Here is a 12,567-nt window from a genome sequence, read left to right as displayed (position 1 = left end):
TTTTTTTTTTTTTTTTTTTTTGTACCAGGGATCAAACTCAGGTCCTTGTGCTTGCGAGGCAGGCAGTGGCACCACTGAGCTAAATCCCTGGCCCATGGTGCAACTTGGAGTCTTGTTCAGGAACTGGGTCCACGATGCCGGGACCCTTCTGCTCTGTGGCCTCTGCATGTCGCATCAACTCTTGGGGAGCTGCACCCAGGAGGCCTCTATGCTGGCGCTGCTTCTGCTTGGCCTCGTGGCATCAGTCTTAGTGGTAGCATTTTTCCTTGGCTTTCTGTGCAAGTTTTCCAGGTGCCACCTCACTGACAAATTCTATCTGTGTGGCATCCCAGCTCAGATTCAGAGCAGCTCGAGGGCAGGAAAAGCAAACCCAGCTGAAAAGAGGGCTGCCTGACAGCTGAACTCCCAACTTTAGAAGTGATGTGTTGTACAGATATTTCTTGCCAAGTGATGGCTCTCAAGCAGTGTGACCACTAAATGCATTCATGAAAACCTGTGCAGACTTTCATGGCCAGGTTGCTTAGTTCCTCCCTGTTCCTATTTGGGACAAGCGAGGCACACATATCTGGTCTTATAGGACAGTTGAACCATTCTCATTGGTAAGTATTTTATTACTAACTGACCTGTTACATAATCTTGTTACTAATCAAAATATGTTCCATATCCTATTATATGCTATCAGCTATATCTTCTAAAATGAGTAAGTTCTGCTGAATTTTAACATAACTTAAAGCTTGAGGAGCTCAACTTTTTTTTTTTTTTTTTGAGACAGGATCTCACTATGTAGTTGAGACTGACCTGGAACTCACTATGTAGCCCGGGCTGCTCTTGAACTCACAGCGATCCTCCTGCCTCAGCCACCTGAGTGCTGGGATTACAGGTGTGCATCACCATTCCCAGCGAGGAGCTCAACTTTTTAAAATGCAATTGACAGTGGTTCTGTTCGCTGCCTTGCAAGTGCAAGGTCCTGAGTTCAATCCTCCCCTCCCCCATACCAAAAAACAAACAAACCAAAATGCAATTGAAATGCAACACATATTTTTGCTTTTGAAATGCAACAAATGAGCTGATCCTGGTGGTGCTGTAATCCCACCATTCAGGAGGCTGAGGCAGGAAAATCACCACAAATTTGAGGCCAGCCTGGGCTGCATAGTGAGACCCTGTCAAAAAAATCTAAAATGGGCCAGGGATTTAGCTCAGCGGTTCGGTGGCCTGCCTTGCAAGCGCAAGGACCCGAATTCAATCCCTGGTACAAAAAAAAAAAAAAAAAAAAATTAAAATTCTACCATTTTCTTCTGGAAAAGATTATTATATGATTTTTAAAATATAAAACAGAGATCACCAACTCAAATACTATAGGTTACTATAGGTAACCTTAAATGAAACTATTATGACTTTATAAAATGTTATATATATATTTTTTTTTGTTATATTTTAATTATATTAAACCATGGCAACTAATTCCATTTTTTAAAAGACTAGCACTGTGCAGGGCTGGGATTTAGCTCAGTGGTGCTGCGCCTTCCTTGCAAGTGCAAGGTCCTGAGCTCCATCCCTGGTACGGGGGGTAGAGTAGGGGGGTGGGGGAGACTAGCACTATGGAAATTTAACCAAACTTATAAAATTTGTTTCTTTGGCCCAAAGTCTGCTATTTACTCCATCATGCACACATGAGCTTTTTTTTTTTTTTGGTGTCAGGGATTGAATTTGGGACCTTGTGTTTACAAGGCAGGTGATGGAACCACTGAGCTAAATCCCTGGCCCCACATGAGCTTTTTAACAAAAATAGTTACTTTATGTTCTGTCTCTTGAATTGTGATGGCAAGGCAGAAGAGTAGTAGTATTTTTAATTTCAATCAATAAGCAGGAGGTTTGTGGTAGAAATAACCAAGATTCATACTATAAGCTCTATTACTTCCAGTTGTCATTTGTTTGTTTTATTTTGTTTTGAGACAAGGTCTCACCATGTAGTTCAGGCTGGTCTTGAACTCACTGTATCGCCCGGGCTGTCCTCATACTCTAAGCGATCCTCCTGCCTCAGCCTCCTGAGTGCTGGGATTACAGATGCGTGCCACTACATCCAGCATCTGCCCTTATTTTATAGTCTGTGAGAGTTATACATCCTCAAACACTCATTTCTACATTAAAGATTCACAGTGTCAAAAAAACTGTTCCTTTAGCATTTGAGGGTAAACTTTAAATATTTGCCTAAACCGGAGATGATGGAGTGTTTCTATACTCCCAGCTATTTGGAAGGCTGAGGCAGAAGGACCACTTGAACCCAGGTGTGTGAGGCTGGCCTGAGTAACACCTCATCAAGAAAGAAGGAAGGGAAGCAAGCAAGCAAATGAGAGAGAGAGAGAGACAGAGAGAGAGAGAGAGAGAGAGAGAGAGGAGAAAGAAAGAGTTTCAATACAAATCCAAGGTTCATGTTTTTCAAAATGTTAATTTTGGAGCGGCTGTGTTCAGAGGTGAGGTTGCCCAGATCCCTCAGACAATGCTAAGTAAATAAGCCTGTTTTATTTGTTGTTCAGCATGGGGACTGTGGTTGATTTTTCTTAACTAACATTATCTCTACTTTGGAAACACAATGAAAGTTAAACACTAATACAGTCCTATAGGGAAAGTATTTTTTAGACATAAGACAAACATCTTAAAAATCATTAAACCCTTGTATATTTTTTCTTCTCTTTCAAATCTCATAACATAGAATCAAAAAACCCATAGATCACAATGCTGCTTGTTGTACTCCCCAGCTTGCTGTATTTTTTTAACTCAGTAAATTTTTATTTTGTTAGTTTGGTTTTTTATTATTTTTTTTTTTACTTAGAAAATATTTATGTGTCCAAAATCCCTGAGACACAGAAATAGGTTAAGTAATCAATCTATGAACTGTTTCCACTTTAGTTTTTTGTTATGTTTTGTTCTTTATCCTTCAAATTTAAACATCTCAGAGGAGAGAGAGAGAGAGAGAGAGAGAGAGAGAGAGTGTGTGTGTGTGTGTGTGTGTGTGTGTGCATGTGTGCTTGTGTGCGTGTGTGTGACTGTCGGCTTGATCCCAGGCCATTTGCTCTAAGCTACATATCCATCCCTTTTAAAAACTTTTTAGTTTTTATTTTTTTGAGACAAGATGTTCCTATGTAGTTCAGGCGGGCCTTGAACTCACTGTGTAGCCCAGGATGGCCTCAAACTCACAGCGATCCTCCTGCCTCAGCCTCCCCAGTGCTGGGATTACAGGTGTGCATCTTGATTTTTTTTTCTTTTTTTTGTACTGGGGATCAAACTCAGGACCTTGCACTTTTGAGGCAGGCGGTGGAACCACTGAGCCAAATCCCCGGCTTGATTTCATTTTTAAATGGTAAAATACACTGTAAAATAAATTTTACATGTTTTGAAGTTAACCATGTAAATTTATTAGTAAGTGTCCACGTTGTTAGGCATCGGTTCCCTGAACTTTTTATCTTGCAGAACTGAAATCCTGTACCCATTAAATAAATAGCTCCCATTTCTTCTTCCTTCCAGCCTTTGGCGGTCACGATCTCACTTTCTGTTTCTGTGAGTTTTGTTTTGTTTTATTTTGCAGAACTGGGGATTGAACTCAGGGCCTTTGCATTGAACTACATGTCTGGTCCATTTGATTTCTTTTTTTTGAGACAGGGTTTCACTAAATTGCCCAAGTAGAACTGAAACTTGCAGTCCTCCTGCCTCAGCCTCCCAAGTGCTGGGTTTATATGTGTGCCACTGCACCTAGCTTGTTTTTACTGTATGAGTTTTACCTCCCTAGATACATCCGACAAATGAAATTGTGTAGTATTTGTCTTTTTGTGACTGTCTTCACTCTGCATCATGTCTTCAAGGTTCATCCATGTCAAAGGATGTCAAAAGTTCCTTTTTCAAAGCTGAGTAGTAGTCCTTTGAATGTACATATCACATTTTGTTTACGCTTTCATCTGTGGGTGGATATTTGGGTTGCTTTCATCTCTTGGTTATTACAAACAGTGCTACTATAGCTCATGCCTGCAATCCTATCATTGAGGAGGCTGAGGCAGGAAGATCACCATGAGTTCAAGGCCAGCCTGAACTACTTAGTGAGACCCTGCCTCAAAAACAACATCAACAGGGCCAGGGATTTATCTCAGTGGTTCTGCCACCTGCCTCGAAAGCTCAAGTACCCAAGTTCAATCCCCAGTACCAAGAAAGAAAGAAAGAAAATATATAAATGTTCCTATAATCATGGGTATGCAAAAGTCTCATTAAGGCCCTGCTTTTTCAGAAGACAAATTCACTCACATGAGAAATCCAAAAGTGAGCTGGGTGTGGTGGCGCACGCCTGTAATCCCAGCACTCCGGAGGCTGAGGCAGGAGGATCGCTGTGAGCTCAAAATCAGCCTGGGCTACATAGTGAGTTCCAGGTCAGTCTCAACTACATAGTGAGACCCTGTCTCAAAAAAAACAAAACAAAAAAAGAAGAAGAGAAATCCAAAAGTGCAGCTTATGGGCAGAGGGAGGAGGAGGGTGGTTAACGGGCTGATGGGAGGAAAAAGGGAGACTGGGAGATATTGGTCAAAGGGCACAAAGTTTTTGTTAAGCAGAAGGAATGAGTTTTAGTAATCTGTCACATAGCGTGATGATTATAGTTAATTTATTCTACACTTTAAATTAAAATTAAGAGCCTGGTGTGATGGTACATGCCCGTAATCCCAGCACTCTGGGAGATTGAGGCAGGATGATTGCAAATTCAAACCCAGCCTGGGTGACTTAGCAAGACCTTGTCCCAAAATTAAAAAGTTTTAAAAAGGCTTAGATGTATCTGAGGGCAAAGGCCTGTAATTCATTTTTTGTGTTTTTGTTTTTTGAGACAGGGTCTCACTGTGTAGTTGAGACTGACCCAGAACTCACTTTGTAGCCCATGCTGGTCTCAAACTCACAGCGATCCTCCTGCCTCAGCCTCCCGCGTGCTGGGATTACAGGTGTGTGCCACCACAATTATTATTATTATTATTTTGGCTTTTTTGAGATAGGCTATGCAGTTTAGGCTGGCCTTGAACTCACTATGTAGCCTAGCCTGGCCTTGAACTTGTGGTAATTCTCCTGCCTCAGCCTCCTGAGTGCTGAGATTACAGGCATGCGCTACCATGCCTGGCTAAAATTAATTTTTTAAAGAAATGCAAAAAAAAAAAAAGCCCACCTTGCCGTTAGTGCTTTGGATACATACTGCTGGATCATGTGGTGATTCAATTTTTATTTTCCTGAGGAACCACCACACTTTTCCAAACAGGCTATACCATTCTACATTCCCACCAGTAGTGCACAGTTCCAGTTTCTCTGCTTCCCCACTAAATTCGTTATATTTTTCTACTTCTTAAGCTCTTGTCATTCTGTTAGGTGAGTTCTTATCATAGTTTTGATTTGCATTTCTCTATTGATTTAGTGATGTTTAGCATTGTGTCTATGCTTCTTGTTCATGTGTATATCTTCTTCACAGCTGTGACAATTCAAGTCCTTTGCCCATTGAAAATTTTCATGTTGTTGTTGCTACCATTGGTTGTAGGAGTTCTTTATATATTCTGGGCATTAACACTTTACTAGAAATACCATTTGCCAACATCTCCCCACTTTTCATAGATTGCCTTTGTGCCCTGTTAAGGGTAAGGGTGTCATGTTAAGTATAGAAATTATTCATATTGATGTAGTTGAGTTTATCTTTTTTTACTCGTATCGCCTATATTTTCATGCCATATTCTGGAACCAGTGCCAAATCCAACGTCATGTAGTTTTCCGTCCTATTTTTATTCTAAGAGTTCTGTAGTTTTCACTATTATATTTAGCATGCTGATCCATTTTCAGTAGACTTTTTTGTGTTTGGTGTAAAATAAAGAATCTAACTTCATTCTTCTGCATGTGGACATCCTGTTTTCCCACCTCCATTTGTTGAAAAGCCCATCCTTTCCCCATTGGATGGTCTTGGAATGCTTGCTACAAGTCACTCAACAAATTGTCAGATTTCCAGGCTCTCCTAGTCTATTGGTCTGTATATTTGATTTATGCAAGTAAAACAGTTTTGATTACTATAGCTTTTTTTTTTGTATCGGGGATCAAACTCAGACCTTTGAGCTTCTGAGGCAGGCACCGGATCCACTGAGCTAAATCCCTGGCCCTACAAAACCTTTGAATGAGTTTTAAAACAGGAAATTCTTCTTCTTTTTCAAGGTTTGCTAGCTTTTCGAGGTCCTTTGCAATTGCTTAGAAATTTTATGATGGATTTTTCTATTTTTGCAAAAAAAAAAATGTGCCATCAAAAATTTGATAAGGATTATGTTAAATCTGTAGACTGCTTTGGCGTAGTACTGACACATTAACAATACTCTCTTCCAATCTATGAATACAGGATGTCTTTCCATTTATTTACATCTTATTTAATTTCTATCAGCACCACGTTGTAGTTTTTAATGTATAAAGTTTTTACTTCTGTGGCCCTTTCTGAGTATTTTATTCTTCTGGATGTGATTGTACATGCAATTAATTGCTTAATTTTCATCTCAAATGTTTATCTTTAGTGTATACAAATGCAGCTGACTTCTGAGTGTCAGTTTTGTGTCTTCCAACACTATTGAATTCATTTATGAGTTCTAACAGGTTTTTGTTTGTTTTAAAGTCCTTGATGCTTATCAGATATGGCCAGGAGCCCTCTAGTCCTGGGAGTTTCCTTCGCTCTCCCTCTCAGTCTTCCCCGGCTTCTTAGGCTGCAGTCATCACTGATAACCCCTGGTGGGAGTGGCAGAACTTTCTGGGGTAGTGTTGGGCTGAAATGTGAACCAGTCTTTTTCAGTGTGGGCTGGTGGTTGGTTCTCCACAGCTGAGACTTTTTCTTCTGTCCCTACGATCTTGACATCCCAGCAACATGGAGATGAGTGCGAGGTACCTAGAAAACAGAAGCATAGGAACCTTGCTTGCTTTCTTGAACAGCGTTCTTGGTGCCCTTTAGGAATGAGATGGATGAGACTGACTCCACTTGAATTTCCTAACTATTCACTGCACTGGAAACCCTAACATGCAAGGCCAGATGTACTAGGCGGCTTCATGAAGCTAGGTCTCTGGGAGCCTAGAGCGCATGTTTTGAGTTCAAAGTATTCGGTAGGAGAACAAGGAATACACAGTACTTGCCAACAGAAGAGTGCAGTTCTTCCATTCAACTGCGCGGCTTTCCAACTATGTCCCAACTGTACACAGATGCCGCCTTCCACTGCAGCAAGGTTGAGTTTCCATTTTGACATCACCATCTTTCTAGGGATCCCCTCCCTATAGGATGCTCTTATTCAGACATTGCTTGCTTGTCTCTTGTAGCATCTGGTTTTTACCAAGCTGGTAGAGTTTGACCTAGAGGAAATTGTTAACCTCATTTGGTCCATTCAGCCTATGACCCTGCTTCCTCACCAGCCTTGTCTTTTAGCACAAGGGATCCAAGGACTGCCCTATTTGCCTAGCAAGTCAATCAGGAAGTAAAGGAGTCTGGGATGGGCTTACCTCAGCTCTAGGATCTTGAAGGTGAGGCCTGAAGCCAGATTCCCACGCACGGGTTCTCTCCCGTATGAGGCAGGACCCATCCAAATTCAGAGACTTACCTTGGCACAGAGAGGAGCCAGACTTTAACAACAGGTCCAGTGCCTCTCTCTCAGGCTCCTCGCCAGTGCTTCAGAGGCCTCACTTGCTAGATGTGCAGCTGGTGTCTAACCCCAGCCCTCCAGTGTTTTTATATGGGCCACAGGCCCAGCTTGCACTTCTCCTGCACCTCTGCCCCTCTTCTAGGAAGCATGGGCACACTGAAGCCTCAGACTTTTCTTCGGGTGGTCATCCAGATCTACAGTCAGGATTTAGTCTCCATCCCGTGAGTACTTGGGGAAGAATAAGAAGAGGAGGACAAAGGAAGTCAGAGAGGAGGAAGTTGGCAAAGGGGGCAGTAGCAGTGGGGAGTTAAGGACTGGGGTAAAGGACTCAGCAAATGTGGTGGGGAAGATGCTAACGTCGGAGACTCAGAAACCCATGTTTCTTCTGTGGCCTGGGGAAAGTATTGGTTTGGATTTGGACTCATCGTCCCAGTGCTCAGTGTCCAGAATGAGGCAGTGGGAGAAGACCACTGTTTTCTGTACTGTGTTTTACCCAGAACCCTTCTTCGTTTGAGCTTAGTTTTAGCCCTGGCTACCGGGCTAACTAGCAGAACTAGCAGACTAACCAGCTAACTTGGCTAACTAGCAGAACTTCTCTGAGTGCAGTCAGAATACGAAGGCCTCTGAGTAGATCCTCCTTCATTACCACCCAAATGGTCTTTTGGGAAATGGCATTTCGCAGACTATAATAACAGAAAAGCCAAACGTATAAAATGCTGCGTGCAGAACTGAGGAAGTAGTTCAGTGGTAGAGCACCTGCCTAGCAAGCGTGTGGCCTTGGGTTCCATCCCCAGTACCAAAAGTTGAAAAAGGGCTGGGCGTGGTGGTGCATGCCTGTAATCCCAGCACTCGGAAGGCTGAGGCAGGAGGATCGCTGTCAGTTCAAGACCAGCCTGGGCTACACACTGAGTTCCAGGTCAGTCTCAACTATACAGTGAGACCCTGTTTCAAACCCCCCCCCCAAAAAAAAGAGAGAGAAAAGAAAATGACTCATGTAGGGGCCCCACTCCCCACAGGAGCAGCAATGAGCATTTCTGGGTTTCTCTGGGCCCAGGATTTTCCTGATGAAAATATGAACTGATTCTTTTTCTCCAGATCTCCCTGGAGGTCATCCTGCCCCTGAGGGGCCCAACCTCTGCGGCCCAGGGCCTTCTCACTTTTCCCTCCTGCACCTCTTTCCAGAGATACACTGGCAAACTACCTTGCAAACTGACCCCACTACTCTGGGGACCCTAGGAGGGTGGGAGGGCCCCAGGTCAACATCCCTGGCTTTGTCCCCAGAGGACCGGAAGCTGTTTGTGGGGATGCTGGGCAAGCAGCAGGGTGAGGAGGATGTCAGACGCCTGTTCCAGCCCTTCGGCCACATTGAGGAGTGCACCGTCCTGCGGAGCCCTGATGGCACCAGTAAAGGTGACCTGAGCTGGCACCTGGGGTTTCCTGGTGACTTTTTCTCACTCTGAGCTGTGTGTCCCTTTGGCTCCTGTGGCCCCAGCCACCTGATCCCTCTCTCCTGCCCAGGCTGTGCTTTTGTGAAGTTTGGGAGCCAAGGCGAAGCCCAGGCGGCCATCCAGGGTCTGCACGGGAGCCAGACCATGGCGGTGAGGCGTGGGCTGGGTGAGGCCAGGGGGCGGGATGGGCTCATCTCCCCATGTACGCGTGCAGGGACCTGGGTCATGACCGGATGGATCAGGACTATGGCTTCCCTGCCCTGCCTGCCAGGGCGCCTCGTCCAGCCTCGTGGTGAAGCTAGCAGATACCGACCGTGAGCGCGCCCTACGTCGCATGCAGCAGATGGCCGGCCAGCTGGGTGCCCTGCACCCCGCGCCACTGCCCCTTGGGGCCTGCGGTGCCTACACTACCGCGGTAAGTGACTGGCTCTGGGGACAGCTGGCCAGACTGAGATCTGGGCTGGAGGTGCCCTTGTAGATACTCCCATGTGGGCCCCTCTCTCTTCCCCAAGATCCTGCAGCACCAGGCAGCCCTGCTGGCAGCAGCCCAGGGTCCTGGCCTTGGCCCGGTGGCAGCCGTGGCAGCCCAGATGCAGCACGTTGCAGCCTTCAGCCTGGTGGCTGCACCTCTGTTGCCTGCAGCAGGTATGGGGCCCTGGGAGCTGGAGCTGGGAGGACCAGGTGTTCTGCACCTGACTCAGCCTCCTCTTCCACCAACAGCCAACTCCCCACCTGGAGGTGGCCCAGGCACCCTTTCTGGTTTCCCTGGACCCATCGGGGTCAATGGATTCGGTCCCCTGACCGCCCAGACCAACGGGCAGCCGGGCTCTGACACGCTGTACAATAATGGGCTCTCTCCCTACCCAGGTGGGCCACTGAAATGGAGTGGGGAGCAGGGGTTGAGGGGTGGCATGGGCCCTGCTTCTAGGGAAAAGATTCCCCGCCTTTCTCTCCACTCTCCATGCTCCCCAAGTCTTTCACTGGGCCCTGCCCACCCTCCTTCACCGTGGGCCTGGCCCCTCTCTCCCCAGCCCAGAGCCCTGGTGTGGCTGACTCCCTGCAGCAGGCCTACGCTGGGATGCACCACTATGCAGGTTTCATTGGGCACTGCGCGGGCCTGGGTGGGAGACGGGCCCCAGAAAAGATTAGGGAGATCGTGGGGGACGTAGGCTGTCTTCCTACAACTTGACCTTGCCATCCTGCTCATGTTCAACTCCCCAACAATCCCTCTTGGGGCAAGGGTTATGGTGGACTGGGTTGAAATGATGACCAGGGAGATGGAACCCTGCTTTGGGTTGGCTGTGGGGTCAGTGCCACTCCCAACTGTGTCTCCAGCAGCCTACCCATCAGCCTATGCCCCAGTGAGCACAACTTTTCCCCAGCAGCCTTCAGCCCTGCCCCAGCAGCAGAGAGAAGGTGAGGAACTGGGGCCTGGGGATCAGGGCCTGGTGGGGCTGGACCAAGGCCCTCCCCTGAACCAGCCTGCTCCTTTCCCTGCAGGCCCCGAAGGCTGTAACCTCTTCATCTATCACCTGCCTCAGGAGTTTGGGGATGCAGAACTCATACAGACCTTCCTGCCCTTTGGAGCCGTTGTCTCTGCCAAAGTCTTTGTGGATCGTGCCACCAACCAGAGCAAGTGTTTTGGTGAGCTGAGCCCCATCCCTGGGGCTCTCCCCATTCTAGCCAGGGAGAGGCTGCCCTCCAGATCCTATCGAAGGTAGTGCTTTCCAGAGGCTGAATGTATAGCATAAAGTGAGGTCATATTTTAGCCAGGGGGATACACCTAGATCAAGAACAAGCTTTTTTTCAGGTTCATCTGAGAAACTTGGGTATCTAGGTGTTCAAGCAGGTGAGGGCTTTGGAGTTTGGCCAAACCAGGTATTGTCTGGTCTGGGACCAGAGATACCTGCAACTCCAAATGCTGCTCCAAGGACCAGACTGGTAGCAGTAGAGGGAGACAGCCAACCCGGGCCAGGAAAAGATGGGAAAAATCCCAGCTGACATGCTGTCCCTTCCCTATACAGCCACTTCCTGTCCTTCCAAGAATCACACCTTTGGGAATCTCAGGCGATTTGCCCTTATGAGTGTGTGTCCATCTCTGTGCCCACGCTCATGCCCACGCATAAACACTGGAGGGGTCTGTTGGATGGAACTGGCCTAGGGGGTTTGAGAGATGAACAGGTCAGAGAAAGGCAGCCCTGCCAGGCAGGATTCGCCTCTAACCTCTGCGCCCACACCCCGTCTCCCAGGGTTTGTTAGTTTTGACAATCCAACCAGTGCCCAGACCGCTATTCAGGCCATGAATGGCTTTCAAATTGGCATGAAGAGGCTCAAGGTCCAGCTAAAGAGGCCTAAGGATGCCAACCGGCCTTATTGATCTGCTCTCACCGACCAGCCACAGAAAGGTCAGTCTCCCCGGATGCCAGGCAAGCCCCTCCTAGCTTTGACACCTTTGGGGACATTGAGGACACCCACCTCTGAGAAAGTTTGAGACCTAGGAGAACCTCTGGACAGGGACTGCTTTGCCTTCAACCCAGGGACTGAGATACATTAGATAGCATTCTGGCCTTCATACTCTGGCAAAGGCGACTGCAGCAACATTTAGTGGGTCCTGTTCCAGAAGGTAACATTGAGTTGAGAGCCTAGCTGCGGAGAGGGCCAGAGGGGTGAGGTGTGGGCCAGCTCGGGATGGGTCTTGGGGGCCACATGTTCTGACTGTGTATTCAGAGTGGTAGAGAACCACTAAGGGGTTTGAATGAAAAGAGGTGAGATGCACGTCTGGGATAATGGCAGTGAACATGCACATGAGGGGACGGCAGTGACATGCTCAGGAGGGGGACCTGCAGGGTCTGCTGTGTGATGGGCAGAGAGATGCAAAGTTCTACGGGCTATAGGAGGCCCAGCACAAGGGTCGTTTGCCTTCCTCTGACTTGAGCTGCCCCAGAGCCCTCTGCCCAGGGAATCAGGATCTGGCTTTGGTGTGACTGTTCCCAGGAAGAGAGGCCAGGCACTCGCCGGAGCTGCTGAGAGCGCAGGCTGCTTTAGCCTGGCCCTCTGGGTGACTTTTGCCTTTCCCCTCCCCCTCCTTATCAACAAACACCCAAGGACAGGCACTGAAGAGTGAGAAGAAAGGAAAGGAAAAGCACAGAAATGCTGGAATGGCCCTTCCTAAGGGAGCAGCTGCGGATGGACAGAGGCGGATCGGACCCAAGGCTGGCGCCTGGGGCTCAGGCCACTGGATGATGGTTCTGATCAAGTGGGTTGTTCTGCGCCTGGCCTGCGGTGGAGTGCTCAGGCCGGCAGAGCAGCCAAGCACCGAGCATTGACTGTGCAGGGGAGCAACCAAGGGCCTGGGGGTGCCAAGGACTTCCGTGCTGGGGGAGCCCAGATTTACTTCTTTCAAAATCATATCATTCCTTAGTGTTTAGGGACCAAAGGACTACTGCTTTTTAAAG

At 47.2% G+C, this 12,567-nt stretch overlaps 1 protein-coding gene across 6 annotated transcripts in view; it reads left to right on the top strand.

Annotated features, from left to right (window-relative positions):
- The window catches only part of Celf6 (CUGBP Elav-like family member 6), a 24,546-nt gene extending 11,985 nt beyond the window's left edge, over positions 1-12,561 (top strand). For 3 of the 6 annotated variants that reach the window (XM_033756105.1, XM_019207980.2, XM_033756103.1), the window contains 9 exons: positions 8,946-9,074; positions 9,183-9,262; positions 9,384-9,527; positions 9,625-9,757; positions 9,833-9,979; positions 10,144-10,206; positions 10,448-10,756; positions 11,362-11,517; positions 12,218-12,561. In XM_033756105.1, the coding sequence (XP_033611996.1) occupies positions 8,969-9,074; positions 9,183-9,262; positions 9,384-9,527; positions 9,625-9,757; positions 9,833-9,979; positions 10,144-10,206; positions 10,448-10,756; positions 11,362-11,489 (1,110 nt within the window). In that variant the 5' untranslated portion in view covers positions 8,946-8,968 and the 3' untranslated portion in view covers positions 11,490-11,517; positions 12,218-12,561. The remainder of the gene's footprint in view (positions 1-8,945; positions 9,075-9,182; positions 9,263-9,383; positions 9,528-9,624; positions 9,758-9,832; positions 9,980-10,143; positions 10,207-10,447; positions 10,757-11,361; positions 11,518-12,217) is intronic. The other 3 variants (XM_010627194.2, XM_010627187.2, XM_033756104.1) reach the window with 3 other exon arrangements.
- The last annotated feature ends 6 nt before the right edge of the window (positions 12,562-12,567 follow it).

This window comes from Fukomys damarensis, unplaced genomic scaffold (genome assembly GCF_012274545.1).
Source record: "Fukomys damarensis isolate Sample0158 unplaced genomic scaffold, DMR_v1.0_HiC HiC_scaffold_25, whole genome shotgun sequence".
Classification (NCBI taxonomy): Eukaryota; Metazoa; Chordata; class Mammalia; order Rodentia; family Bathyergidae; genus Fukomys; species Fukomys damarensis.
Note: the sequence above shows the minus strand (reverse complement) of the source record. Positions and strands in the feature narration are given on the sequence as shown.